At 41.4% G+C, this 27,486-nt stretch overlaps 1 protein-coding gene across 1 annotated transcript in view; it reads left to right on the top strand.

The window, feature by feature from the left end:
• The first annotated feature begins 400 nt into the window (after positions 1–400).
• Positions 401–27,486, top strand: part of CRLF3 (cytokine receptor like factor 3) — a 42,469-nt gene continuing 15,383 nt past the window's right edge. Inside the window, exons 1-6 of the mRNA XM_004441905.3 lie at positions 401–558; positions 14,081–14,288; positions 16,860–16,947; positions 17,443–17,620; positions 19,630–19,852; positions 20,529–20,661. Of these exons, the coding sequence (XP_004441962.1) occupies positions 442–558; positions 14,081–14,288; positions 16,860–16,947; positions 17,443–17,620; positions 19,630–19,852; positions 20,529–20,661 (947 nt within the window). The 5' untranslated portion in view covers positions 401–441. The remainder of the gene's footprint in view (positions 559–14,080; positions 14,289–16,859; positions 16,948–17,442; positions 17,621–19,629; positions 19,853–20,528; positions 20,662–27,486) is intronic.

The raw sequence follows: 27,486 nt of genomic DNA, 5'->3' as shown, positions 1-27,486 counted from the left end.
GAGGGAGGACAGTGACGACTTAGGAGACATCTGGGTTGAAATTCCGACGGCTTGAGCAAGTTGATTCCCCTCTCTGTCCCTCAGTTTCCTCCTCTGTGAAATGGAGAAGCAAGGAGGACTGGTAGTGGGGCTAGAATGAGCTAAGATGTGGGAAGCACTTCGCGAGGTGTAGTTATTAATCTTTCCCTGACTCCACGCGACTCCCGAGCAAGCCCTTCGGGCCAGACGCTGCGCGGGAACAGGGCCGAGGCTGCGGGCCTGCCGGGCGGGGGGCGCTGGCATCCGGACGCCCGTCTCGCGCTGCTGTCAATCAAGGCCGCCATGGGGCGGGGCGGGGCGGCGCTTCCGCCTGCGCGTGTCCGCGCCGGGCCGCTCGGCGGCGCCCGGGACAGTCGGGAGCCGCGCCCGCAGCCGCCGGCCGCGCGGCCGGACGAGGGGGCGATGGAGCTGGAGCCCGAGCTGCTGCTGCAGGAGGCCCGCGAGAACGTGGAGGCGGCGCAGAGCTACCGGCGGGAGCTGGGCCAGAGGCTGCAGGGGCTGCGGGAGGCGCGGAGGCAGGTCGGAGGGCCGCGCCCGGAGGGGCGCTGTGGGCCCCGGGGAGGGCGCCGGGTGCCCGGCGGGTGGGCGAGGCAAGGAGGGCTCCGAGGGGTGGGAGTGTCCGAAAACTCCGAAGGGAGAAGGGAAGAGGCTCTGAGGTGCAGGGAGACGTAGCTGGGTCTGGGAATGGGGAGGTGGGTGCTGGGGGGAGGGGTTAAGGAGAAGGGACAAGTTTGGGGGGTCGGGGGAGAGTGTGAGGGGCGTTCCCTAAACTGTGGGACGGTAATGGGGCTGGGGGTGGGGTCCGAGGTGGGGGAGAGTGAGGGACCGGAGCACAATCTCAGGGCGTCACAGAGGGGAGTGGTAACTGACGAGAGTTGGGGGAGGTGGAGATTCTTTGGGAAGACGTACTGTGGTGATGGAGATTGACTTTGGAAAGCTGAGGAAAATGTGGGGCAGTGACTTGGGGAGACCTGAAGGTGGAGGCAAGATGGGTATTGGAAGGGGAGGAATAAAGAGAGAAGCAGTAGAGTTAACATTAAATGAATGGGATTAATGCCTGAAAATAGTACTTAATATCTCATATGATCTTGAATACAGTAAAAAAAACATTTAGCATAACCCCATTCTGGATGGTGTAGAATTGGAGGTGAAGCTGTGTTGGAAGGGCAAAAGAAGGAGAATGAAATAGTTGAGCGATGGAATACAAAGGTGTAGGGAAATGGAAAAAGATTTAAAGAGAGAAGTGCTGAAAGGAGACGCTAAATATACTTTTAAGTGACAGCAGTTATCTATTCCATGGGGACAATGGCTATCGAAGATATAGGAAAGCCACGTGGTTTCTCTTCACTCTGGAACATATACAGAAAAAGATATAACCCACTGTCAATGTGTAATAGGACAGAAAATCCTCAAGCTACTGTTAACACAGGTGCTTAATAAATGCTTTTTGAGTGAGTGGGATTCCATCTGAGTGGAATCGTTTGTGTGATTGGGAATCCATTCAACCTTTGAGGGAGTGGGGGGCGGTTCTCTACATCACACTTGATATTAATCTATATCATCATCCTCGTAACTCCCAAGCTGCATAGAATCTGAAAATGTACAGCTGGTAGAATAGTGCTGTGATAACAGTGCCTTTGGATATTCTCATCATTAAGAGTACTCACCATGCTTCAGGTTTTATGTATTTTAAAATCCTAGTAGAGCTGGTGTAGGCCAGGTATCATTTGTAGTTTAGTAGCAAAAAGGAGCGAAATCTAGTTAAGGTTATCCTGATTTGGTGAATGCTTTTCAAGGCCTTCCAATGCATTTCTCTTGATTTCCGTTTGAAAATGTCTGCATTATTCCTTCTGCTATTTTGAAATAGAGGTTCTAAATCTAGGACATTGTTTTAAAAGAAATTAAAGTATTTCATGTATGACTAATGTTCCAGCCAGTTAAGGTATCTTATATATGAGCAGGACTATTGTTTAACTGCATCAGCAATTAAGACGCAGCAGAGTTGAGACTAAATGAATGAGCTCAGCACTCGGGAGTAGTGCTTATTAATTTCTTGTGTGATATTGAATGCATTAAAAAATGTATTATGATCCCGTTTTGAATGATTTAGTATTCTGTTTCCCAGACTATATTCTTTTAAATTTTATATCCAGTAATTTATTTTATTTTTTTGTAAAGAGATCAGCCCTGTGCTAACTGCTAACATCTGCCAATCCTCCTCTTTCTTTGCTGAGGAAGACTGGCCCTGGGCTAACATCCGTGCCCATCTTCCTGCACTTTATATGGGACACCACCACAGCATGGCTTGACAAGCGGTGCGTCGCTGCTTGCCTGGGATCTGAACCAGCGAACTCCGTGCTGCCGCAGCGGAGCGCGTGCACTTAACCGCTTGCACCACCGGGCCGGCCCCTATATCCACTAATTTAAATACATACTTTCCTATAATTTAGTGTAGTTGAGTATGGGTTTTTGTTTTGTTTTCGAGGCCCATTGTCTTGGGGTTGAGACAGAAAACACTAAGAGAACATCCATCACAGTTTAGGTTCCTGATGATATTGCCTTCTGACTAGACTGAGTAATAGTGGAGTTCTCTTTTGTGAACAAGAATGTGTTTTGCGCCGGTGCCGGTTACAATGGCATCTCTCCTCGAAGCTAGTGGATTGTACACGTTTGGATTTGTAGAATAAAGCCTCTGTTAACTTGGATTTTAAGGAAGGTCTGTGTTACAAACATGTTATCAAAATAAGCAGCTGCTTTTGTTTGGTGGTTAGGATATTTTTAGGACTCAGTCATTTTCAGAATAACTACATAAAATAGATGGCTTTTTAGTCAAAGGTTTTGCATGGGGGATGGAGGAGAAGAGCAGAGAGGAAGGGATGCTCCCCTTTCTATATATTTTTTACCTGCTGATTTTATTTCCTTTTGGCATATGGTTTTTTTATTGATATAATTTACATACCATAAAATTCATGCCTTAAAATATACAATTCAGCAGTTTTTAGTATATGCACAAAGTTGTGCAACCATCACCACTGTCTAATTCCAGAACATTTTCATCACCCCAAAAAGAAATCCCATACCCGTTAACTGTCCCTCCGCCAGCCTTTGGCAACCACCAAACTACTTTGTTTCTCTGTTTGGATTTGCCTGTTATGGGACATTTCATAGAAATGGAATCATACAATACGTGGCCCCTCGTGACTGGCTTCTTTGACTTAGTATAGTGTTTTCGAGGTTCATCCATATGCTAGCATGTATCAGTACTTCAGTCCTTTTTATGGCTGAAAAATATTCATTGTATGGATGTACCACATTTATCCATTCATTGATTGATAGACGTTTGGGTTATTTTTACTTTTCGGCTATTATGAATAATGTTGCTATGAAAATGCATATACAACTACAAGTTTTTGTGTGGACACATTTTCAGTTCTTTTAGTATACACTTAGGAATTGCTGGGTCGTATGGTAACTCTTTGTTTAACCTTTTCAAGAAGTCCTGGCATACTTTTTATCTTTGCTTTTGTTTCTTACCCTTTAAAAATCTCTCATGAAATTTGTTTCGTATTAAAGAAATCATGTCTATGAAAGTCTAGCAGGAAGAAAAGTAAAAATCTTTTAAGTTATTCTGTCAAAAACAACTGCCAGCATGTGGCAGGTTCTCCTCTTGTGGTTAAGTTTAGGCCCTACCCCTGGTCTTCAGAGAAAAGGAAGTTCTGTGTAGGAATGCAAGGGTAGTCTGTAACTCTTACTGTTTGAATAAGTTAAAGTCTAATGTTTACTAGCCTGGCCTAACTGGTGTTGAAATCGTTAAGAATAGTTCTCTATAGCTCCCTGGAATCCTTTGTACTAAGATGTAAATACCAAAGAAATTAACTCCCACTCTCCTTAAATACTCGTTTGTTCATTCACTCAATAAATATTTATTGGGTGCCTGCCTCCCGTGGGTCAGAGATACTCTGGGTCCTAGAAATACTGCGGTGAGGGAAACATAACGCTGCCCTCAGGGATTTATTTTTTCCTTTGGTGGCTGATCGTTAGACTATTACCCCTAAAAATGAAACAAATAGGAAAAACCCAAATTCTTGTGTATTCGTTTTTAGATTTCACTTCCATTGTGTTTTTCATCCCTTGTTTATTTCTATGGTTGGCTTTCCTACTTGTCATAAGTGGAGATAAGTGGAGATAGCAGATCAAGATGTCACGTAGCGATGTCAGCTGGCACTACCTCACGGAGTGACACTACCTTGATGACATTGCCACTGTCCGGAGTCTAGTCCTTAAGCTTCGCAGGTCCAGAAACTCTGTCTTTGTACGTTCTCAAAGGGGGATTAGTTTGACGTACTGGAGGTGCCTACAGTGAGAAATACCAGTATTCTAGTCTGTACAGTTATAGTTCACTCTATAAAATGAGTGTGTTGGCTTTCACATGCTTAGTTAACGTGATTCTGTGTCTCTCGGGGCATTGACAAAAGCAAGACCCTGCTCTTCAGAGGAAAGGGCCAGATCCTGGTACCTAATTAAGATACTGTTTGGTGAGGACTCTGGCCAGGGGTGTCCCTCTGAGCCTTGCTACTACAAGTGTGGTCTATGACCACAGCAGTCATGACCTGAGAGCTTGTGAAGAATGCAGGAATCAGGCCTCACCCAGACCTACTGAATCATAATCTGTACTTTAACAAGATCGCCAGGTGTGATATGTGTGCACATTAAAAAGTGAGGCACACTGCCTTAGAGTATACCATTACCACTTCATCAGCTCTCTACTGATTTCTGTAGTTTAATCTAAACCATAGGTGTGTCGTCATAAATTGCTGTGGTTTATCCTCAAGATTAAAACTAATGTACAATAACAGGTTCTCCATAGATCATTATTTCCACAGGATTTGAAAACACATAGCATACTAGTTAAAAACTGGGACAGATATAGAACTCAGCGGGGGAAAAAAAAAAGTTATTTCAGAAAACCAGGGCAGGAAGTCTTAGTAGCTCTGCAAAGAAAAGAAAGCTATTATTGCTTCTTTTATCTCCCACTTCCCCTTCTGTTACCCATTTTCAAAACAGTCCAAAAATCTGTTTGAAAATAATTTGTTACTGCAGTAGTACTTACAATGTCCCTATTGTAGTGTCCTAAGAAAAGGTTAAATCTAGAGCTGGAGAAAACCAAGAACAGATGAAATAATTTAAGATAACCCGTAATTCTACTACTTACGACAACCACTGTTAACATTATGGTGTATCTTTCTAGACATATTATTTTGCAAAATTGAGAGACTACTGTATATGCAACTTCGTATCCATTTTTTTCTTTTGGTTAGCATTATATCATAAGCAGTTATTATGAAAATTTTCCCATATCAGTCTAATTTTTAGTGTAGAGGTGAACAGAGTCTATTGCATAGGTACTTCTGCAGCATTTGTTGGTGGCCAGGTGACATGTATTGACTTAGGTATACCAAAATACTGGAAACAAAGCTCTAGAAGCAAATCTAAATAATCAACAACCAAGAAAAAAAAAGCTGCACATATATTTATGTGCGAAAGACCACATATTTACATTGGCTTTTCAGTCATCTTTTCTCAAATAAATCTTTTCACAAATTGTCTTTAAACATGACACTCTGAAAGCTGCTTGTTCAGTCAAAACTCACTTGAAATATAGAAAAATATAGATGGGAATTGAAACAAGCATTCTGAATCAATGTTGAAATCAATAATGTTAATTAAAAGGTGCGTGAGCTGGGCCGGCTCTGTGGCTTAGCGGTTAAGCACGTGCGCTCTGCTGCTGGCGACCCGGGTTCGGATCCTGGGCGCGCACTGACGCACCGCTTCTCCGGCCATGCTGAGGCCGTGTCCCACATACAGCAGCTAGGAGGATGTGCAACCATGACATACAACTATCTACTGGGGCTTTGGGGGAAAAAAATAAATAAATAAATAAAATTAAAAGAAAAAAGAAATAATTCTAAAAAAAAAAAAAAAAAGTGCGTGAGCGTCACAGAGGTGCCCAGTTTTTCTCTGTGTAGATTTTGTTTTCAGTGTAAATTGTATGTATAATTTTGATAGAGAAGAACTATTCTTATTACTATAAACCTGGTAAATAATATGCCTAATTTGTGATCTAAAAAGCCAAACAAATGTAGGACAGGCTTTGATTATTGAGGGGTATCAATGGATTGCTTATATTTGCAGTTATTTTACTTTGTTAGCACTTGCCCCTATTAGCCATGAGACCTTGAGAAGCTTAGCTTTCCTGAACCTCCCTTTCCTTATCTGTACAATGAGGATAAGGATAGTACCTGCTTTACTTGGCCAATGTGGGATTTAAAATGAAAAATGGGGCCGGTCCTGTGGCTTGGTGGTTAAGTGCGCGCGCTGCAATGCTGGTGGCCCGGGTTCGGATCCCGGGTGCGCATCGAGGCACCACTTCTCCGTCCATCCTGAGGCTGAGTCCCACATACAGCAACTAGAAGGATGTGCAGCTATGACATACAACTATCTACTGGGGCTTTGGGGGGAAAAATTAAATAAATAAAATCTTTAAAATGAAAAATGTGGGCCGGCCCCTTGGCTTAGTGGTTAAGTGCGCGCGCTCTGCTACTGGCGGCCCGGGTTCGGATCCTGGGCGCGCACCGACGCACCGCTTCTCTGGCCATGCTGAGGCCACGTCCCACATGCAGCAGCTGGAAGGATGTGCAGCTATGACATGCAACTATCTACTGGGGCCCTGGGGAAAAAAAGGAGGAGGATTGGCAATAGATGTTAGCTCAGAGCCGGTCTTCCTCAGCAAAAAGAGGAGGATTAGCACAGATGTTAGCTCAGGGCTGATCTTCCTCACAAAAAAAAAAAAAAGAAAGACGTATTTAAAATGCTTAGCACAATGCCTGGGACATACAAAGTGCTTAGTAAATATTAGCCATAGTGATAATACCACTAAATATGATTGTTGTTCAAGGTGACGTTCCCCTGCTTCTCCAACTGGCAACTTACTCATTAAATGTCCCCTACTCTCTTTCCCAGCAGAATGCCCTTTTTGAGCTCTGATGGCCGTTTGTGGCTGTCCCACTTAAATAAGAACTTAATACATTTTATTATAGTTACGTGTACATGTAACTATCTCCTTTACCAGAATGACAGTTTTTTGAGGTCAGGACTGTGCCTTATTCATCTTTATAGCCCCAGTTCCTGGCACATACTAGACCTCCGTAAATATTGAATGAGTGCCTTTATGAATGTTGTGGGTGTAATTTTGCAGACATTCTTTTTAGATTGTGGTCTTGATTATATGCATTCTCTTCATTAATGCAGATAGTCAAGAATTAAACATTTGTTTTATCATATGATTTGGTTATTCGTTGCTACATAATAAACTATGCCAAAGTGTAACGGCTTAAAAAGCAATCATTTTATTTGCTTCCTATTCTGGGGATTGACTGGGGCTCAGTTGGGCAGTTCTCCTGATTTTGCTGGCAGTACTCATGTAATTGCAGTGAGCTGGCAGCTAAGGCTGAAATGTTCGAGCTAGAACGTTCACGTACCTGTTTGGAGCCTTTGTGGTAGCGGGACTCAGTTGGAATGCTGGCATGACTGGGCCTCGATGCCAGTCTCTCTCCCTTCCTCCCTCCTCTGTTCCTCCCACCCCTCCCACTTTTTTCCCCCTTCTACTTACTTTCTCCTGAAAGAGAGCCATACTTCTTACATGGTAGCTCAGGACCCGTAAAAGTGCAAAAGCAGAAGTTGCCAAGTCTTTTTAAGGCTGAAGCCTGGAACTGGCACAGCATCAATTCCATTCTGTACGTATGCACATTTGACTACATTGCTAGTCACAGGCCCAGCCTATGTTCTAGGGGAGAGGACTGTATAAGGTTATAAGTACCAGGAGGTATGGTTTGTGGTTCAGTGGGGGCCACTAATGTAACAGACTACCAAATCATATAGTAAAGATTTTCTTTTTGAAAGTTCAAATAAGCATTAAGAAAAAAAAGTCTAAGTGTAAGAGAGACAAGAAGGAAGTGTAGCAGTGCTTGTGAGTCTGTGTGAGTCAGTTCAAATTCTCTGCCGCTTTACTAACTTTGTGATATTGGCAAGTTCATCTGACTCCTATACATTACTCATTTACAGATGCGTTTTTTGTGTGTGTGTGTGTGAGTGAGGAAGATCAGCCCTGAGCTAACATCCGATGCCAATCCTCCTCTTTTTGCCGAGGAAGATTGGCCCTGGGCTAACATCTGTGCCCATCTTCCTCCACTTTATATGGGACGCCGCCACAGCATGGCTTGCCAAGCAGTGCATTGGTGCACGCCCGGGATCTGAACCGGGGAACCCCGGGCCGCCGAAGCGCAGCGTGTGCACTTAACCACTGCGCCACTGGGCCGGCCCCATACAGATGCTTTCTTCATAGGGTTGTGGTAGAGTTTAAAGTAGACCATGGGTGTAAGTACCTGGCATATAGTAGGTGTTCAGTGAATGATAGCTGCTGCTGTATTGTTATTATTGCCATCATCATTATTCTTTTTAAATGATTAATGTCTTGGTGTCAGTGCAAAGGCAAATAGCTAATGTAGTACATTTCGTATGAACTGAGAAGAAACATTTTGGTTAGCTTCTTCAATTTCAGTTGACTATTTTATATCTTTTCTTTGTCTTTTATTTTTGATCACTATGTTCCTGTAAGCTAATTGCGTTTAAAGCCAGTCTCTAATTTTAAGATAGTTTTAGTTTCCTACTAACAAAACAATTGGGAAAATAAATTCTCAGATTAAACTTGGAGGATAACAATTCTTTTCTTCTATAAAGTCATGAAAATACATGTTTTAGAGGAGATAGAAAAGATTCTAGTTACTTAATGTCCTGAAATATACATACATGCTATATTACATTACATTATATTATATTGATATAGCAACTATATATTGCCACTTAAGACCAGAGATGTCCTAAATCAGATTCTACATAGGTTTTATGACTTTTTAGTAGCTAAACTCTCGAGGAAAATGTATTAGTCACTGTTGTCTTGGACGGCTGTGAAGTATGTATTTACTAGGCTTTTGCATGGCTTAGTATTGGTGTATAAACTTGATGACTTTTTGGCATTTTCTGAATTCATCCTCATGTTAAAACTTTAAAAATACAGTCGCTTTGGGATTTGATTCAACTGCAGTGGAAACTTTGTAAATAAAGATTTTTGTTTTTTTTTTTGGTGAGGAAGACCAGCCCTGAGCTAACATCCGATGCCAATCCTCTTTTTTGCTGAGGAAGACTGGCCCTGGGCTAACATTCGTGCCCATCGTCTTCCACTTTATGTGGGACAGCGCCACAGCATGGCTTAACAAGCAGTGCATCGGTGTGTGCCGGGGATCCAAACCGGCGAACCCCAGGCCGCCGCAGTGGAGTGCGAGCACTTAACCGCTTGCGCCACTGGGCCAGCCCCTGTAAATAAGTTTTAATGGTCTGTTGCAGTAGAGGTTTTACTGGAAAATTGCTTTGGAATATTATCAATCAGTATAAACAATGTATATTACAGTTTCATTTTTGAGACTTTGAGTTGTGTATCATTTGTATTCTTGTTAAATCTACTTTGTTACAAACCATTACAGTTTTTTTGCCTTAAAATGACTAGGTAGCATTGGGACTGCATGGTTGTCTACCACTGGATTCTTTTTCTTTCTTTTTTTGAAAGATTCGCTCTGAGCTAACATCTGTTGCCAATCTTCCTCTCTCTCTTTATTTTTCTCCTCTCCAAAGCCCCAGTACACAGTTGTATTTTCTTTTTTTGTGAGGAAGATCGGCCCTGAGCTAACATCTGCCAATCCTCCTTTTTTTGCTGAGGAAGACTGGCCCTGGGCTAACATCCGTGCCCATCTTCCTCCACTTTTTATGGGACGCCTGCCACAGCATGGCCTGACAAGTGGTGCATCGGTGCGCGCCCAGGATCCGAACCGGCAAACCCTGGGCCACCGCAGCGGGAGCACACGCACTTAACCGAGCTTGTGCCACCAGGCCAGTCCCCACAGTTGTATTTTCTAGTTGTAAGTCCTTCTAGTTCTTCTATGTGAGCCACCGCCCCAGCATGGGTACTGACAGACGAGTTCTGCACCTGGGAACCCAACCCGGGTCACCGAAGCGGAGTGCGCCGAACTGTAACCGCTAGGCCATCAGGGCTGGCTCTGGCAAGATTCTATATGCAAGGATGAGAAACACACGTTAACAGCAGGAAGTGTCTTCAGTCAATACATAATTACAGGTTTACCTGGGAACTCTTTAAAATGGGATCTGTAAGTACTAAACAGCTTGGTGCAGTGGAAAGACTGTGGTCCTTGGAGTCAGACTGTGTCTGGCACCGTGAAGCCTTGGGGAAGTTATTTGACTTCTTTGAGCTTTACTTTCTTCAACATAAACAATACAGACCCACCTCTCAGAGTTGTGAAGATTTAGTGAGCTAACAGTAAACATATTGGACCATGGTACCACATCAGATATGAAGAAATTCACTCAGCAGTAAAGACTGCATTTTTAAATTAGTTCATAAAGCCAAGCAAATGAACTTGATTAGTCACATGATTGAATTAAAGGTGACTGAGTCTTTAAGTTGAACTATTTCAGGGAGAAGAAAATGATGCCAAGGTAGTTTCAAGTTTGAAACAGCAGTGGTTGGGATTCTCTGAACAAAAGGGACCAGATTTATAATGAAAGTACAGGAGGTAGATTTGGAAATGGATGCTCCCTTCCCTGGCCCTCTCGCTGCCTTGTCTTCATTTACTTCCTTTTTTTTCTGAGGTTCTGAAACAAAAACAAAACGTAGTCAGGCTCTGCAACAGCTGAAGGAGCTTTTGAATTCTTTCTAAACAGGAAATTGACTTTACCTAACCGATGCACTTCCTGTGTGTGCCGTATCCGTTAAAGGGGGAGACAGGACCTCAGTGGTATAGTAGTGCTCAACTGCAGAATTTCCTCTTGGTGGTAGGGGTGTGAGCTGTATTACAGTGCTCTGACACGTTGTCTTCATTTATTCTGGCATCTGTAAGGTCTGTATGAATCACCTGGGGATCTTGTTAAAAATGCAGGTTCTAGTTTAGTACTTCTGGGTGGGGCCTGAGAGTCTGCATTTCTAACAATATTCCAGGTGATGTATCAGAATCACAGGGCGTTCCCTCCCTGGTTCTTTTAAAAAGGTCTTAAAAATACACACGAATAACTTCAGTTTTATTCAACAACGTTTATCTGCCAGGTGCTATGTATGTTAGGGCCTGATTCTCAAGGATCCCACAGTTGAGTGATGAGCCAAATCAAGTACATTTTGAGTATGGCCTCTTTTTTAAAATTTCGATTTGGGTTGTTTCTATGAAACTTAGTAACTTTACGGAGATTAGTTAACAATTGAACTTAAATTAGGATTTCTCTTTTTCTTGATGATTTGAGGAATTCTTTTACTTACTGCACACACACCATTGTAACTTACATCAGTGTCAAAAGGGGAAAAAATTGTTTCCATGATCTGCCCACCCCAGCTAATCAAACTGTTCCTTTTTTTTTCTTCTGTATTTCTTTGTAGTCCTTGGGCATGGACATTTTGTTTTTACCTTGGTTGTGAACATTTCTGGAAAACAATTTTGTACTCTGCTTTTTAAATTTAGTATTAGAGAATAAATAGAAAACTTTCTAAATTTCTCTACTAACTGTTGAAATATTGTGCTTTATCCATATTTTGATATACGGTTGTCCCTCTGTATCCACGGGGGATTGGTTCCAGGACTCCTGCAGATACCAAAATCCACAGATGCTCAAGTCCCTTATATAAAATGGTGTAGTATTTGCATATGATCTATGCGCATCCTCCCGTATACTTTTAATCATCTCTAGAACAATACCTAATACAATGTACATGCCAGGTAAGTAGTTGTTGTACCGTATTGTTTAGGGACTAATGACAAAAGAAAAAGTCTGTGCATGTTCCAAACAGATGCAACAATCCTAGGCCTTTCGATTGGCTATTGGTTGAGTCCGAGTATGCGGAACACACAGATAGGGAGTGCCAACTGTATTCTTTCTTGCTGGATTTTTCTTGGACTTCAAACACTGTTGCTAAGATAAGTTAGCAAAAGGGTTAGGGTAGTAAACATAATATGTCATTTGAAACTAATATGATAATATCTGCAAAGTAAAGTATATGTTTGCTTTAATTCAACTGAGTGTTTGGCTGTAGTAAGAATTTCCCTGTTAATAATTTTATTTATTTATTTATTTATTTTTTCCCCCAAAGCCCCAGTAGATAGTTGTATGTCATAGTTGCACATCCTTCTAGTTGCTGTGTGTGGGACGCGGCCTCAGCATGGCCGGAGAAGCGGTGCGTCAGTGCGAGCTCAGGATCTGGGCCCAGGCCGCCGGTATCGGAGCATGTGAACTTAATTGCTAAGCCACGGGGTCGGCCCAGAATTTCCCTGTTAAATGAGAGACAGTGAATTGTGTGTTGTCTCTATTCTTTAAGAAAAAAAAAACAAAACTGGTGTCTGTATACACAACTCATTTTTTTTTCAAAATATGTGTGAGATGTAGAGATTCTCCTCTCATATCTCCCTGAACAGCAATTCTTAATCTGGGCTCTGTGGACCTGAGGTCAGTGTTTCTCAAAGTGTGGGCTGCAGAATCAGGTGTGCTTGTGAAAAGTGAGAACTCCATCTATACACTCCTCCAGCCTCTCCCCCAAGCTTCTGGATCTGTAGGTCTGGGATGGAGCCCTACAATCTGAATTATGACAGGTAGCCTACATGATTCTTCTGCAAACCACGTTTCAGAATTACTGCTCCAGGCTAGTCATGGTTGGGATCTGAGGGAATTTGTCACCTCTGAAATTGAATCAGTTAGGGTATGGAGTATGCATTTTTCTGGAAAGGTCTATAAACCTCTCATTGAGATTTGAAAAGAGGACCATGACTCAAAAATGATTAAGTCATTGTCCCAGAGGAGTGTTTTTCATGAACATTCTCTGCCTCTTATGAGCCTGTTTGGATTTTAAATAAATTCTTAGTTTTCTTTTAGCATAATGAGGGCATTTTATCCATGAGGTGATTTTTTTTGTATTATGGCTTTCTTTTTTTTTTTTTTTTTAAGATTTTATTTATTTATTTTTTCCCCCTAAAGCCCCAGTAGATAGTTGTATGTCATAGCTGCACATCCCTCTAGTTGCTGTATGTGGGACTCGGCCTCAGGATGGACGGAGAAGTGGTGCCTCGGTGTGCTCCCGGGATCCAAACCCTGGCCACCAGCATCGGAGCGCGCACACTTAACCACCAAGCCACGGGGCCAGCCCTGTATTATGGCTTTCTGATCAACCATTTTTTTACTACTTTTTAGTAAAATGGATTTTAATACCCTCCTAATTTAGGGCCGGCCCCGTGGCTTGGTGGTTAAGTGAGCGCGCTCCACTGCTGGCGACCCGGGTTCGGATCCCGGGCTCCCACCGACGCGCTGCTTCTCCGGCCATGCTGAGGCCGCGTCCCACATACAGCAACTAGAAGGATGTGCAGCTATGACACACAACTATCTACTGGGGCTTTGGGGGGAAAAAATAAATAAATAAAATCTTAAAAAAAAAAAAAAAATACCCTCCTAATTTAAAATGGTTTTGTACTGAAACGTACCATTACCAAGAACTACCTTGTGCAGATAGTAATACTTGCTAACATTTATTTATTGAGAACAACAGTGTGCCAGTTATTTTACCAGGTGCACTACATAGAGTATTTTTATTTAATCCTCACAGCACCTTCATGAGGTAAGCATTATTATATTCATTTGACAAACAAGGAAATGCTTAATTAACTTGACCAAATTGACGTAGTTTGTAAGTGATGGAACCAGGGTTTGAGCTGGTTGTCTCCCCTGAAGCCCAAGTCTGTGCAATTGTGCAAGTTTGTGTGACTGAATCACATTTGGTTTATCAGTAAATGGAAGATGGTGGTTGTGTAGTGCCTTGAGGTTATGGGTGATGCCTGTGGACTAGCCTTTTCAAGAGATTCCGAATTTTTATGTTATTTCTTTTCAGATCCAAGAGAGTGCATCACAGACAAGAGATGTCCTCAAACAGCATTTTAATGATTTAAAGGGAACTCTTGGGAAGCTCCTGGATGAGCGATTGGTGACCCTTTTGCAAGAGGTGGACACCATTGAACAGGAGACCATTAAACCACTAGATGACTGCCAGAAGCTCATAGAGCATGGAGTTAACACTGCAGAGGACTTGGTCCAAGAAGGTGGGAGACTAGGGGGCCTATAAAGTGTGGCACATTCAGATTGATACTTTACTAATTTCTTGGGATACTGGCAGGCTTCTTGCCATCTGTGGGGTGCTTAGGGTGTTCCCACCTTGGGACAGTTTGTAATATAGGATGCCATATACACAGTGAAGGGTCCCAAGGTAAGTGCAATTCAAGTGTTAATTATAATCATTTACAAAACAGGAAGGAGTAAATGATTTTTCTCAAATGGTTCTACGATAGCATCTCATTCACTTTTAACACAGCTATTTTAAGGTCATTTTGAGTCTGTTCAAATATTTTTCAGTGTGTTCGTTGTTTAGAATTTAACTCCATTATTCTTTTTAGAAGGTTAAGAAATTTGGTATTTACTCCTGACATTGTAGTGTTTATTCTTATCTGTAGCCAATTGTTTTGGTTAAAGCATGCCCAGATCCTGCCTTGTTACCTTCCTACCCTCGTGTCTGCCTTCCTTCCTACACGTAGGTCTTTGTCAGGTACATTAAATAAAAAGGTAAGAGTTCTGCTCTTTGGAGTTCACAGCCCATGGAGAGAGGCACGCGTGCTGAGAGAGATCTAGACCTATGGGAGCTCAGAAGGGGAAGTGCTTAACTGTATCTGGAAGAGAGTAGGGCAGCTTTCTGTGGGAGGAGTTCCACAGAGGCTTGAAGAAATTCATCAAGCAGGCAAAGGAAGAAAAGGAGATAACAGCATGATTGGAAGCAGAAGTAACATCACGAGTGAAGTGAATGGCATATCAGGGATCTGTTGAAGTATTTTAGGCAGCAGAGTTACACAATCAGATTTGCATTTTTAAAAAACGAGACTGCCTACAGTTTGGAGACAGTATTAGAGGTGGTAAGACTGGAGGTAAAAGAGACTGATTAGAAAGTTGTGGCAGTAATCCAGATGGGATATGATGAAGGCAGTGACAGGTGAAGGTGAGGCTGAGCTGGTTTAAGATTTTTTGGAGATAGAATTATTGATGATTTTCCTGATCCATAAGTGTTGATTATTGGTGATTGCCTGGATATAGGTTGGAGGAGAAAGGGAAAGGTTTAGGATGACCAAAACCAGCCTGATTTTGGATGACCTGGTGAATTATGCCGTTTACTGACATAGGAAACAAAGGAGAAGGGTGGGCTTTAGTGGGTAGTTAGGCATTTGGTTTGGGGCATGTTGCGTTTGAGGTGTTTAAGATGCCAGAAGGTAGTTGGAAATGTGAGTGTGATGCTTAGGAGAGAGATCAGACCTGGAGATGTCAATATGGCAATTAATGGTGTATATGTCAACTGTGAATCCATGGGAATAGGTCAAGTCATCAAGAGATACTGTGCAATATGAGAAGAGAAGGTGGCAGAGGGTAGAACTCGGAGGGATGCCAACATTTAAAGGGTGGTTGAGGAAAAAGGAGCCAGAGAAGGAGGTTGAATACCATCCATTCTTCATTGAGTGCTGTGAGTGGCATAGGATAAAAAGTGTGCATGGCTCACAGGTCTGTCACTCCAAATGGAAATTAATCTCCTTTTTAGTCCCACTTAGAATGTGGTACTAGTGTTATCTTTACATGCTAATAACATTTTTGTCTTATCTTCAGTGAGAAGTGTTTATTTGCCACTGACCATAACAGTGCCTTTGAGAAAATTCTTTTTAGCAGGACCACAGCGTGTCTTTCCCTGGAGGCTTTGTATTTGGAAACAAACTAAGAAGCAGTTCAGTGCAGGTCAGGAGTGTGCTCCCATCACCCTGAGGACTGAGAAATGTTGTTATTTTAGAAAAGAAATCCTTTGAGGCACATACATGTTAGTTACAGCATATGATGCTTGAATTTTTTTGTACTTCAGAAATATTTTAAATTTTGTACTCTTGCTTCCCCTCCCCTCCAAGGGATAAAAACTTTTTTATGGAATTTTGAGGACTTTGAGGCAGTGTTCAATGTCTCTGTTTTCCTTTTGGTGAGGGAGAAGGTCCTGTCATATGGTCTCAAAAAACTTGAGTCACTCTGGGGCACATGCAGATGGAAAAGAGTTCTGGAAGTGTTCTTCAGGGCTGTGGAAGGAGGTGGAAGTTGGTCCTTTTTTATGCCTTTTTATAGCATTTCCTTTTTATTGTTCTGTTGAGTAATTTCTAATCTAATGTATGATATTCTTTTAGGAAAACGTAACTGTATCATTTGGCTTTATAAGACCCTGTGCTCTATTGCTCCTGCCAGGGTAGTATTTGTACTGGCTCCTCTTGGAGTTGATAAAGATTCTGTAGGAGAGATGGAAAAAAGTCCCTGGGCCTTCTGCTTTGTGTAAAATTGGTTGACAAAGCAGATTTCCTTGTAGAGAGCAGAATCTTTCATCTCTGGCAAAGTGTTGCCATTGTGTACCCCTTTTCCTCTTGAGCTTAACCTAAGAGTCACTTCTAAAATAGTTTCTGCTTTTACTTTTTGGGAATTTGACTGTGACATCATTTAAGAATTGTTTGCTAGAAAACCAGAGACCGACCTAGGCATGAGTTGTGTTGATTACTTGATAATGTGACCATTTTTCACTGTAATAGTTCTCTCATTCCTGATTGTAGGTGAGATCGCCATTCTTGGTGGTGTAGGAGAACAGAACGAAAGCCTGTGGAGCTTTACCAAAAAGGCCTTACACATTCAGTTGGACAGGTAAAAGAGCCTTTTGGGCTTAGTTTTAAGCATTTAAACTGTCTACTTTTTTCCCCCAATTAAAGATTCTGATTAAGAAAGATAGAAAATATATTTTTCAAAGTTCATTGCCCATTACCACTATTACTAGTATGAAAACAGTTGTGATTGTAATCTTTGGTATAATATTGCTACAGATTATCTTCAATTCTAATATGCAAGAGAATTGTTAAATTTTTTAAATTATGAACATATCATCAAAACTGAGTCATATCTCAGTAAACTGGATCTTTTGCTATAAACTTGACAATTGTGATCCTACCGATTTTCTGTCTTCTTGCTTGAATTTATTTGAGAAGGGAATCTTTGTGTAACATCTTGCAAAGCCTCCACTGCCATTAGCATTATTTAATGGGGGCTTCAGCATCGTTATAGTATGTGACTGATGTAAAATATTCCTTGTATTTTTAACTCTCAGTTAAAAGCCTGGTAAACACATGAGCTTTGTTTCCTCAGTTTACCAGAAGTGCCTTTACTGGTTGATGTGCCTTGTTTATCTGCTCAGTTGGATGACTCAGTTCTTAACATAGTGAAAGACCACATTTTCAAGCATGGAACGGTAGCATCTCGCCCACCAGTACAGATAGAAGAACTCATAGAGAAACCTGGAGGCATCATCGTACGATGGTGTAAGGTACGTAACTTAGAATTGTAGAAATGGCTTCAATATTATGGATTTGAGATTTGGGGGCCTTTAAACTTTTTTATTAACTACCTTTGAATATTTTTTTCTCTTCATAAACAAATATCCCTTTGCTTTACAGTTAAAGTCAAGGGGAACTTGAACTGAAGTAGCTCCTCCTGTTTGAGATAAATGGTTTTGAAGTTTCTTTTTAAAATTGCTGTATCACAACGTTTTTTTTTTTGTTTTTTTTTTTTTAATAAATTTGGTCCATTGACACACATTTATTTTTATAGTGGGATTATACTTTTCTATTTTTGGGTGAGAAAGATTAGCCCTGAGCCAACATCTGATGCCAATCCTCCTCTTTTTGCTGAGGAAGACTGGCCCTGGGCTAACATCTGTGCCCATCTTCCTCTACTTTATATGGAACACCACCACAGCATGGCTTGACAAGCGGTGCATCGGTGCACGCCCGGGATCCGGACCTTTGAACCCCGGACTGCCAAAGTGGAGCGCGCCCACGTAATCACTGTGCCACTGGGCCGGCCCCCACAACGTTATTTTCTATCACATATTTCCCAAACTTAACTCTTACTGAATTGAGGATCTCTCCCATTTCTGTTTATTAGAAAAGTCAAAAGTCAATAGTGAATATTGGGTGTCGGATATTTTCTCTTCAACCTTGTACATTAAAAATGTGAAATAAAATTCTTCTGAAATAAAATTCCTCACACTCTCAGAGTTGCTGAGAATATTATGTCTTAAATCATATTATATGAGTTACCATATTATACATAGAAACTACGTCCAAATGAGTCATAATGTTTTGGCTGCTGACAAATACATCATTCAGGAGTGGGTGCTCAGCTTCTGGAAACTGTGTTCTTAAATGGAATTTTTTTTTTGTGTGTGTGAGGAAGCTCAGCCCTGAACTAACATCCATGCCAATCCTCCTCTTTTTGCTGAGGAAGACTGGTCCTGGGCTAACATCCGTGTCCATCTTCCTCCACTTTATGTGGGATGCCGCCACAGCGTGGCTTGACAAGTGGTGCATCAGTGCACTTCCGGGTCCAAACCCGGGCCACCAGCAGCGGAGCGCGAACACTTAACTGCTACGCCACGGGGCCGGCCCCTAAATGGAATTTGTTTAAATGAAGCCTTGGTATAAAAGAAAGAAGTAGGGATGCTTTTGTTGGTTCAAAACAAGGACTCTTATTCCATTTTTATTCTTTTGCCTTTCTGTGGACCTACAGTTGTTTCCGTTTTTTTTGCTATAAGCATTATTATTCGTTTTTCCTTGTGTACACATGTAAGATTTTTTTCTAAAGTATATACGTAGCCATAAAATTATGAGTTCTTAGAGAATTTGTAATACTCGACTAGGTAATACCAAATTCTTTCCAAAGAGATCGTATCAGTGTATCCTTCCACCGGCACTGTATGAGTTCCTGTTAGTCTGCATCCTGACCAATACTTGGCATTGTCAGACTTTATGTTTTTGCCAGTATGGCATCTCATTGTGGTTTTAGATTGCATTTTCCATATTACAGATTTGGTTCCATATTTTTGGCTGTTTATATTTCTTATTCTGTAGAATGCTTATTCTTGTCTTTTGTCTGTTTTTCTATTGAGTGGCTTGTCTTCTATTAATTTTTAGGAGTCCTTTATATATTCTGAATATTAATTCTCTCTTGGTCACATGAATGATGTAGTTGTGGAATTCTTATAACTTGAATTTTGAATGTTTTATCTCTGGCATTATTGTGTAGAAAACATGCCATGTCTTCAAAAGCAGATTTTTTTCATATCGAACTGGGAAGTACAAAACACATGGTTTAATTAAGGAAGAGAAGAGAAAAAACGATGGCATAGTTCCTGTGGCCTTTGTGAGAATAGCCTGTGTTCAGCACGTGGGCTTGCATGCTTGGCCCATAGTGCCCCCATGCAAAGTTCTTAAGCAGTGATGCTGAGAGAATTTATTCTCTGATGTTTACCTAACATAAAGCCTTTCTCCTTAGGTGGATGACGACTTCACAGCCCAAGATTACAGGCTCCAGTTCCGTAAATGTACTTCAAATCATTTTGAGGACGTGTATGTAGGCTCTGAAACTGAATTCATAGTATTGCACATAGACCCCAATGTTGATTATCAGTTCAGAGTCTGCGCCCGAGGAGATGGCCGACAGGAGTGGAGTCCTTGGAGCGTCCCCCAGATAGGTCATTCCACATTGGTGCCTCATGGTATGCTGTTGCGTTCTCAGTCCTGAAGCTTAACAATGTATAAGAACACTTGTATTCTGTGCTAAAGGCAGTGCAGTAACAACCTTTTTTTCTAAGAATAAACCCTGAATTGATGAGAACAACATGCAACATGTCTTACTTCCTACTCAAATTACTTCTTGTGAATTTTGAGAAATTTTCATCAGTTCTTATCTCCAGAGTTTAAAAATAGTGCCGTACAGGATTATTAACATCCCCCAAAACCAAAGATTTTAAATACTGCCTTAGGACGCTGATTTTCCAAGCCTTCAATAAATATCTGGGTAGAGGCTTTTTCTTAAAAGTCTTATGATTTGAAATTGATCTCTCCTGTATTACTATTTAAAAAAATTTAGACTCGTTAGTTCTTAATCAGGTTGGAATAAGCTCAAACAATTATGCTTCAACTGTGATTTTATTAGATAGGAGATAACAGTTATGTGATCGTCCATGCCAACTGTGCAAGAGTAGACTAAAATCTTTTTTGTGGTTTACAGTATTAACCGTGTTACCCTGTTAGTAAATCTTTTCTTTTATTGAACTTGCCTATGACCCCTAAGAATAGCCTCTTCTGCTTCTGAGTTTTATTTTATGTGTCCGTATTGAAGATATGCCCCAAAAGATTCTAATAATTTTCAATATCTTTGTTTTTTAAAAGAGTGGACAGCTGGCTTTGAGGGGTACAGTTTGAGCAGTCGAAGAAATATAGCACTCCGGAATGATTCTGAATCCTCAGGTGTTCTCTACTCCAGCGCTCCAACTTATTTCTGTGGGCAGACGTTAACATTCAGGCAAGTAGATATTAAAATATCTGTCTGTCATGCCTTAGGCAGTCTAGTGAAGTGCATAGAGCATACATGAACTTTGGATTCAGAACAGTCTGAGTTTATTTGATCATTTATAGGCAGTGTAACTTTGGGGAGATTTCCTTATTTCTCTTTGCTTCAGTTTTCTTATATGTAGTCATAGAGTTATTATGAAGATTAACTGAGATAATGTATATAAAATGCTTCACTTACGCCTCATACATAGTACATACTCATTATGTTTAGGTCTCTTGTCTTCTTGGTGAGTAGAAGTAAGTAGAAAACCTCTCAAAGGGCAATCTTAAAAATTATAAGGCCAATAATATTTTTCCTTTGTGAATCAATAAGAGCAGATCTCTGTGAGGGATGACCTATCAGTGTAAACATGCTATATATGTAATTCTCTGTCAAGTAAAACTGAAAGCAAGCTCTTCTACCACCAATTAATTTTCTCTTTCCTTATCCATTTCTTCTTCTATTAGAAAAATTTTCTTGTGTTATCTGAGAAGCGTTCTCTATGGTCATATTTCTTTTTTTTTTTTTTAAAGATTTTTTATTTATTTATTTTTCCCCCAAAGCCCCAGCAGATAGTTGTCTGTCATAGCTGCACATCCTTCTAGTTGCCGTATGTGGGACGCGGCCCCAGCATGGCCAGAGGAGCGGTGCGTCGGTGTGCACCCGGGATCCGAACCCGGGCCGCCGGCAGCACGGTGCGCGCACTTAACAGCCAAGCCACGGGGCCGGCCCTATGGTCATATTTCTAAATAGCTCTTCTTAGAAACCAAAGCCCAGTTTTGATTTAGAAAAGGAAAGCTTGCCTGATGTTCACCAGACTCAACTCGATGTAGCAAATTCTTCTCTAAGTTTCATGTCTTGAGATCATGAGATTTTATCGTGCGTGCTTGTTCCAAGTCCCTTTTGTTCTCAGTCCCTTGTCATATAGGGCATGGAAGGTATCTGAAAGTTTTATCTAAGCTAATGTTGCCATGTTCTCCACCACGAAGACATTTGAACTATCAGCAGTTATCAGAATGCACTAGTTTAAGCTTTGGCTCATTTTTGACACCTCCTCTCACCCCTTACGTTACAAAGAAAGAATGACTCAATAATCAGAAAAATACCAACAGAGAGAGAAATAAGGAGTCTAATACCCAAAGTCTACTTATTTATTCCCCCAGTATCATGAATTTCCTATATTAACATACCCCTTCTCTGTTTACGTCCCTTGTTTTCAGAAATACTTTCATTAGTGAATCTCCTGAGAACAGGGTACTTCTGTGTAATGATAGGGCTTTCTGAGTTCATAGATTCAGGCCAGATATCTCAGACCATAATAAGAATAATAGTCATAGTAATACTAATTGCAGTTAATATTTAAATAGTACTTACTGGGCCGGCCCTGTGGCTTAGCGGTTAAGTGCGCGCACTCCGCTGCTGGCGGCCCGGGTTCGGATCCTGGGCGCGCACCGACGCACCGCTTCTCCGGCCATGCTGAGGCCACGTCCCACATACAGCAACTAGAAGGCTGTGCAACTATGACATACAATTATCTACTGGGGCTTTGGGGGAAAAAAATAAATAAATAAAAAATAAATAGTACTTACTGTGTGCCAGGTACTGTTCTAAGCACTATACTTGTATTAACTCATTTGATTCTCACAATAACCCAATGAAATAGGTGTAGTTACTCATTTTAGGGATGATGGGGCTGAGACACAGAGAAGTTAAGTCACTTACCTGGCGTCGTATAAGTAGTAAATGTCTAAGCTAGGATTTAAATCAAGGCAGTCTGGCTCCAGAGTCTGTGATCTTAACCACTGATCTGTATTGTTTCTCGTTTGTCATTTTCGTGGGAGAGTAAACGTGATTCCAGTTAGTGTTGAAATCTGCAGTTTCTCTGCTACTATATCCTTAGCTCTTCCTTTTCTCTCTTCTATGACCTTTATCCCCTGGGTGGTGATGGTGACCTGATGCTCTTCTGCTTTTAAGTTCTGCCTCTATGATGCAGGGAAGGTCTGATAGATGGCATACTTAGGTTTGTTTCTTAAGTCATTCAATAAATATTTATTGATTAAGGCATTGGAAATTACACAAATTGATTTAAATGCACTTGCTATCTGTGGACTGTGGTCTGACACTTAGTAGGCCTCAATAAACCATTAGTTCCTCCCTCCTCCTCCACAGATGCCTAAATGGGCCCCACTTGGCAGGGTGATTAACTGAAACTTAGTTAAAATCAATATTATCTTGGCCAAACCTTTGCATTTTTGTCGTTTTTCCTTTGAATATGAAATGAAAATGTTTTCTCTCCTTGTTTAAAGGAATTTCAAGCATTAGCAGTTAAGTCAGAAGATGTGGGGGGGATGGGTATCCCCATGCATGAGGGAGGGGCAGATGGGCCTACTTGAGTAAAGGTAAACCCTATTCAGTTTTTTGAGGGTATTTGAGGGCCTCGTAGTTAGAAGGGAGACTGTACTCCTGTAGGCACTGCCCTGTTGCTCAGTCCCATCTGTCCCTGCTGAAGTTTCTGGAATGCTTATTACTGCTGAAGCCAAACAAACCTGTCACTGGCTGGCTCTCAGTTGTCTCTAGAGCCCAGTCTCTTTTGGTGCCCAGGTCTGCTGGCGGTCCCCTCCTTCCAGGCCTCTCCCTGACTTCCTGTCTGACATTCCTGCTTTCCCTTTCCTTGCCTCTAAGATTTCCTGATCTTACTAATGTTTTAACCATATTTTAACTTTCTCTTCTCTAGCACCTCCTTTCTTTAGAACAGCTTCCTTTCTAACAGCCTTCCTTAATCCTAATAGCCTAGGAGCTTATTGTCTGCCTTTTGTAGATGAAGAAACAAAAGCACAGGGAGACTAAGTGACTTGTTGATATTCAAATCCTGGCTGTCTAGCCCCAAAGTCTGTGCTTTTAACACTGTGCTACCCTGCCTCTTACAAGCAACAAAAGTGATAAATCAAGGGGCAGTAAGCCAGCTATTTTTTATTATTAACTTTTTCCTTCAAAGAACATAAAAAATTAAAGTTCTGGTTATATATTGCAATGTAACAAACCACCCCAAAACTTAAAGGCTTAAAACAACAGTAGTCATTCATTTTGCTCAGGAAACTGCAATTTTGGTAGAGCTTGTCAGGACGTCTCGTCTCTGCTTATGTGGTGTTAGTTTGACTGGGGATGGTGGATCTGCTTTCAAGAGGGCTCACTCACATGACTGGCACATTAGTTCTGGCTCTTGGTGCCTCTCCACGGGCTGCGTGGGCTTCCTCACAGCATGGTGGCTGGGTTCTAAGAACAAGCATCCCAAGAGATAAGAAGTGGAAGCTGCCAGTTTCTTAAGGCCTGGGCTTAGGAACTGACATAGTGTCACTTCTGCCATATTCCGTTGTTTAGCAAGTGACAGAGTCCAGATCCCAGGGAAGGGACATCGACCCCACTTCTTGACAAGAGAAGTTTCAAAGAGTTTGGGGGCTGTATCTGAGAAATTCCATGGTTGATAGCTGTTAGAAAGGGGTCGCTTGGGATGTGTGAATTCGGTTTATGCGTGACTTTATAAGCAATTAGCAGTACCTTTTCTGAATGAATTTAAGCTTGAGGAGATCCTTCTTTTTCTGTACAAGGCTGGTCTCTGTCATTACCAGGTGTATCTTCAATACTAATTGTTAGCTCCATATTTAAAACAAAAAAAACCAACTCCAGTCTAATTTAATCTTTCCTGGAAAATCCCAGTGAGGCATAGTCTCTACTAGGATTGAGAAGTTAATTTGTTTTTAACTAGGGTCTTTGAAATCTTTTCAGTTCCTCTTTATGTTTGAGATATAATGCACTGTCCCAGAGAGAATACAGCCTTACTGGGGTTTTATATTTTTCCAAAGTGATCCCCTCTAGAGATGTGGTATTTCATCCTTTCAGGCTGAAGCTAGGCTCTTATTACAGACGTGGGGAATGTCAGACAGAAGAGTTTTCCCCACAGACCCTTTATTATAGACTTGGGTGAGATAAGCCAGCTGGTTCCCTAGGTAGATCTCCTGTAGGATTCTCCACCCTAGCTTTTAGTTTATTTGTAGAGGGAGGATTACATGACATCATGAAGGCATTTCTGCTTTGGAGTGTTCACATATAATAGCTATTCCTCCCAGATAATCTAATGAATATTTCTTAGACTTTTTTCCTGTCCATATTCTCTCTGTCTTGAACTACTTTTCTAAAATGTAAGGACAGTTCTGATTCGCTCTATCTTTTTGAATGAGGCTGATCATTTCGTTCTCTTATGCCACTCAGATGGTATTTACAGTACTTGGTATCATAAGGAATGCAAAGTTTTAAGAAAAAGAAAAAAGCAGAACCTTTTGCTCCATGTAGAGTAGGCAGTTTATAAATTAGTATAAGAAAAGTCCAGGCTGCTATGGAATATAGAAGAAGGAAAGGTTACTTCTAAATGAGGGGTTGATGAAGGCTTTATCTCAGGTAGAGCTGGAAAGGACAGTCTGGGTGGGCAAACAAAGCAAGAACAAAAGAGATGGAGAAGAAAAAATACAAAGAACAGCAAGTAATGAGTCTGCATGAGGTTAATAGAGACAGGGAGTACAGTCAGAGAGGATCTCGCCCCTTTTGGAGGTCACATGTGCCCATTTACAAGGAGGATATTTGATACCGCATACAGAGATCTTCCCCCCCCCCCAGTAAAAGGCTTCACCAGGTAAAACCAAGTCAGGTTTATGTTTCATAGTCTTGGGGGTCATAGCCAGTTAACACTGGTTGAGCTCTACTAGGTGTTAGTTCCAAGTACTTAAGTGAGTTAATGTATATAAATCCTCATTACATCCTCATGAGGTAGCCACATTTTATAGATGTGGAAACCGAGATGTAAAAAGATTAGGCAACCTGCGTGAGGTTGTACAGATTAGTAGTGATGCTGAGATTTGAATCCTGACAGTCTCGCCCTATAGGACTTTGGTTTAACTTTGAGATGGGAGGCCACTGGAGGATATTGAGCAAATGAATGACATGGTCGTTTTGGCTGCGTGGAAAATAGTCTGTAAAGTGGTATAGGTACAGGCACAGAGACCAGTTAGGAGTCTGTAGCAATAGTCCTGGTGAGAGCTAATGGTGGCTTGGACTGGGATGGAGCAGTGGAGGTAATGATAAGTAGTCAGAATCTGGATATATTTTGAAGGAAGAACGGACAGGGTTGGTTTTGGGATGTAAGAAAGAAAGGAGTCAAGTAGGACCCCAGCGTTTTTGGACTAAGTAACTGTTAGGATAGAATTGCCATTTACTGAGGTATATAAAGCTGTAGGAGGACCATATTTCTGGGTGAATGTCAGTTTGTTCTTTCACAAATTGAATTTGTGTTCCTTATTAGACATACAAGTGAAGATGTGGAGTAGACCGTTGGATATACAAATCTGGAGTTCAGTGGAGAGGGCCAGGCTGGAGATATTAATTTGAGAGTTTTTAGCATATAGATAAGTATTTAAAACTGTGAGACTGGATGAAGTCAGCCAGGGAATGAGTGTGGATGCAGGACATTGGAGAATTCTAACATTTAGCAGTTGGGGAGAAAAGAAAGAACCAGCAAAGGATTCTGAGGAGGAGCAAGTGAGGTAGACAAGAAAAGTGGGAGAATGTGGTGCCATTGAAGCCAAGTGAAGGAAGTGTTTCAAAGAGGAGGTAGTGATCAGGTCTGTCAAATGCTGCTGATCCATCAGGTAAGAAAAGGACTGAGAATTGACCTTTGGGTTTGCAATGTGGAGATCCATTGGTGACCCTGACATGAAGAGTTTCAGTGGAGTTGTGGAGGGAAGGTTTGATTAGAGTGGGTTCAGAAGAGCGAATGGGAAGTTCTGGGACCAGTAGATACACAGTAGCACCTTAGTTCTGAATTTTTCCACTTCTAGAAACTTTTTGGAGTAATAAGGAGAGTAGAGGTGGGGGACCTTACGGGAAGCAAAGAGAAAGGGGTGGAAGATCCCAGGGGAATCCAGAGTGCATCATCTTAGGAAGCAAGAACTGTGTCCCTTGGTGACAGTGGTCAGTGGTCTCTGAAGCGGCCTTTGAAGAAACCAGAGAAGCTCAGGTCTGGCAGTAGAAGCTCTTTTGAACCAGGTTATGTTTTGAGTGTCAGAGGAGACATGGCTTCACAGAGGAACCATATTATAAGGCAATGCTTTCCTATAGCAATGGGGGACAGGCCACAGAGCTGTAAATCTGAAGGTTACCCTGGTTTCCCACCCACCCCCTTACATCCTTTCTCCTCTTATAAGAAAACCTGAGCTATTCATACGAATAACGCAAAGTAAGTGTTCATAGTATCTACACAAAGGTAAGATAAGAGAGCAAAATGAAGAAGAGCAGTGAATCTTTCCTACAGATGATGAAAACACACCAGCAAAAATGTTACCAGAAATGAAGAGACAACTGTATTCAGCATTCCAATATTAATTTTTAAAAAAAGCTTAATCACAGTTATGAAGGAAGATTACAAAGAATAAATAGAAGAACTAAGGGAAGAGTTGGCCAGGTAGTAAGAGGTGGTGCACTGACAACAGGAGGATATGAAATAGCAGTTGCCAGAACTTAGTAAAGAGATAGAAGAAAAAGGCACTATTTCAGAAATCAAGACCACATTACAAGGAGCACAAAGAAGATTGGTACCACAGGAAGCATGAACAGTAAGAAAAAATGAACAAATGGAAACAAAAATAGGAAGAAAAGGGATTCAAGAGAAAACGATAGACAGATGATAGGCAAAAGAGATCCAACAAAGGTATAATTAGAGGCCCCGAGAAAGAAAACCAGAACAGTGGA

The sequence above is a fragment of the Ceratotherium simum genome, chromosome 16 (assembly GCF_057802395.1).
Source record: "Ceratotherium simum simum isolate JZ-2026a chromosome 16, ASM5780239v1, whole genome shotgun sequence".
Lineage (NCBI taxonomy): Eukaryota > Metazoa > Chordata > Mammalia > Perissodactyla > Rhinocerotidae > Ceratotherium > Ceratotherium simum.
This window is presented reverse-complemented; position numbering and strand designations above follow the sequence as displayed.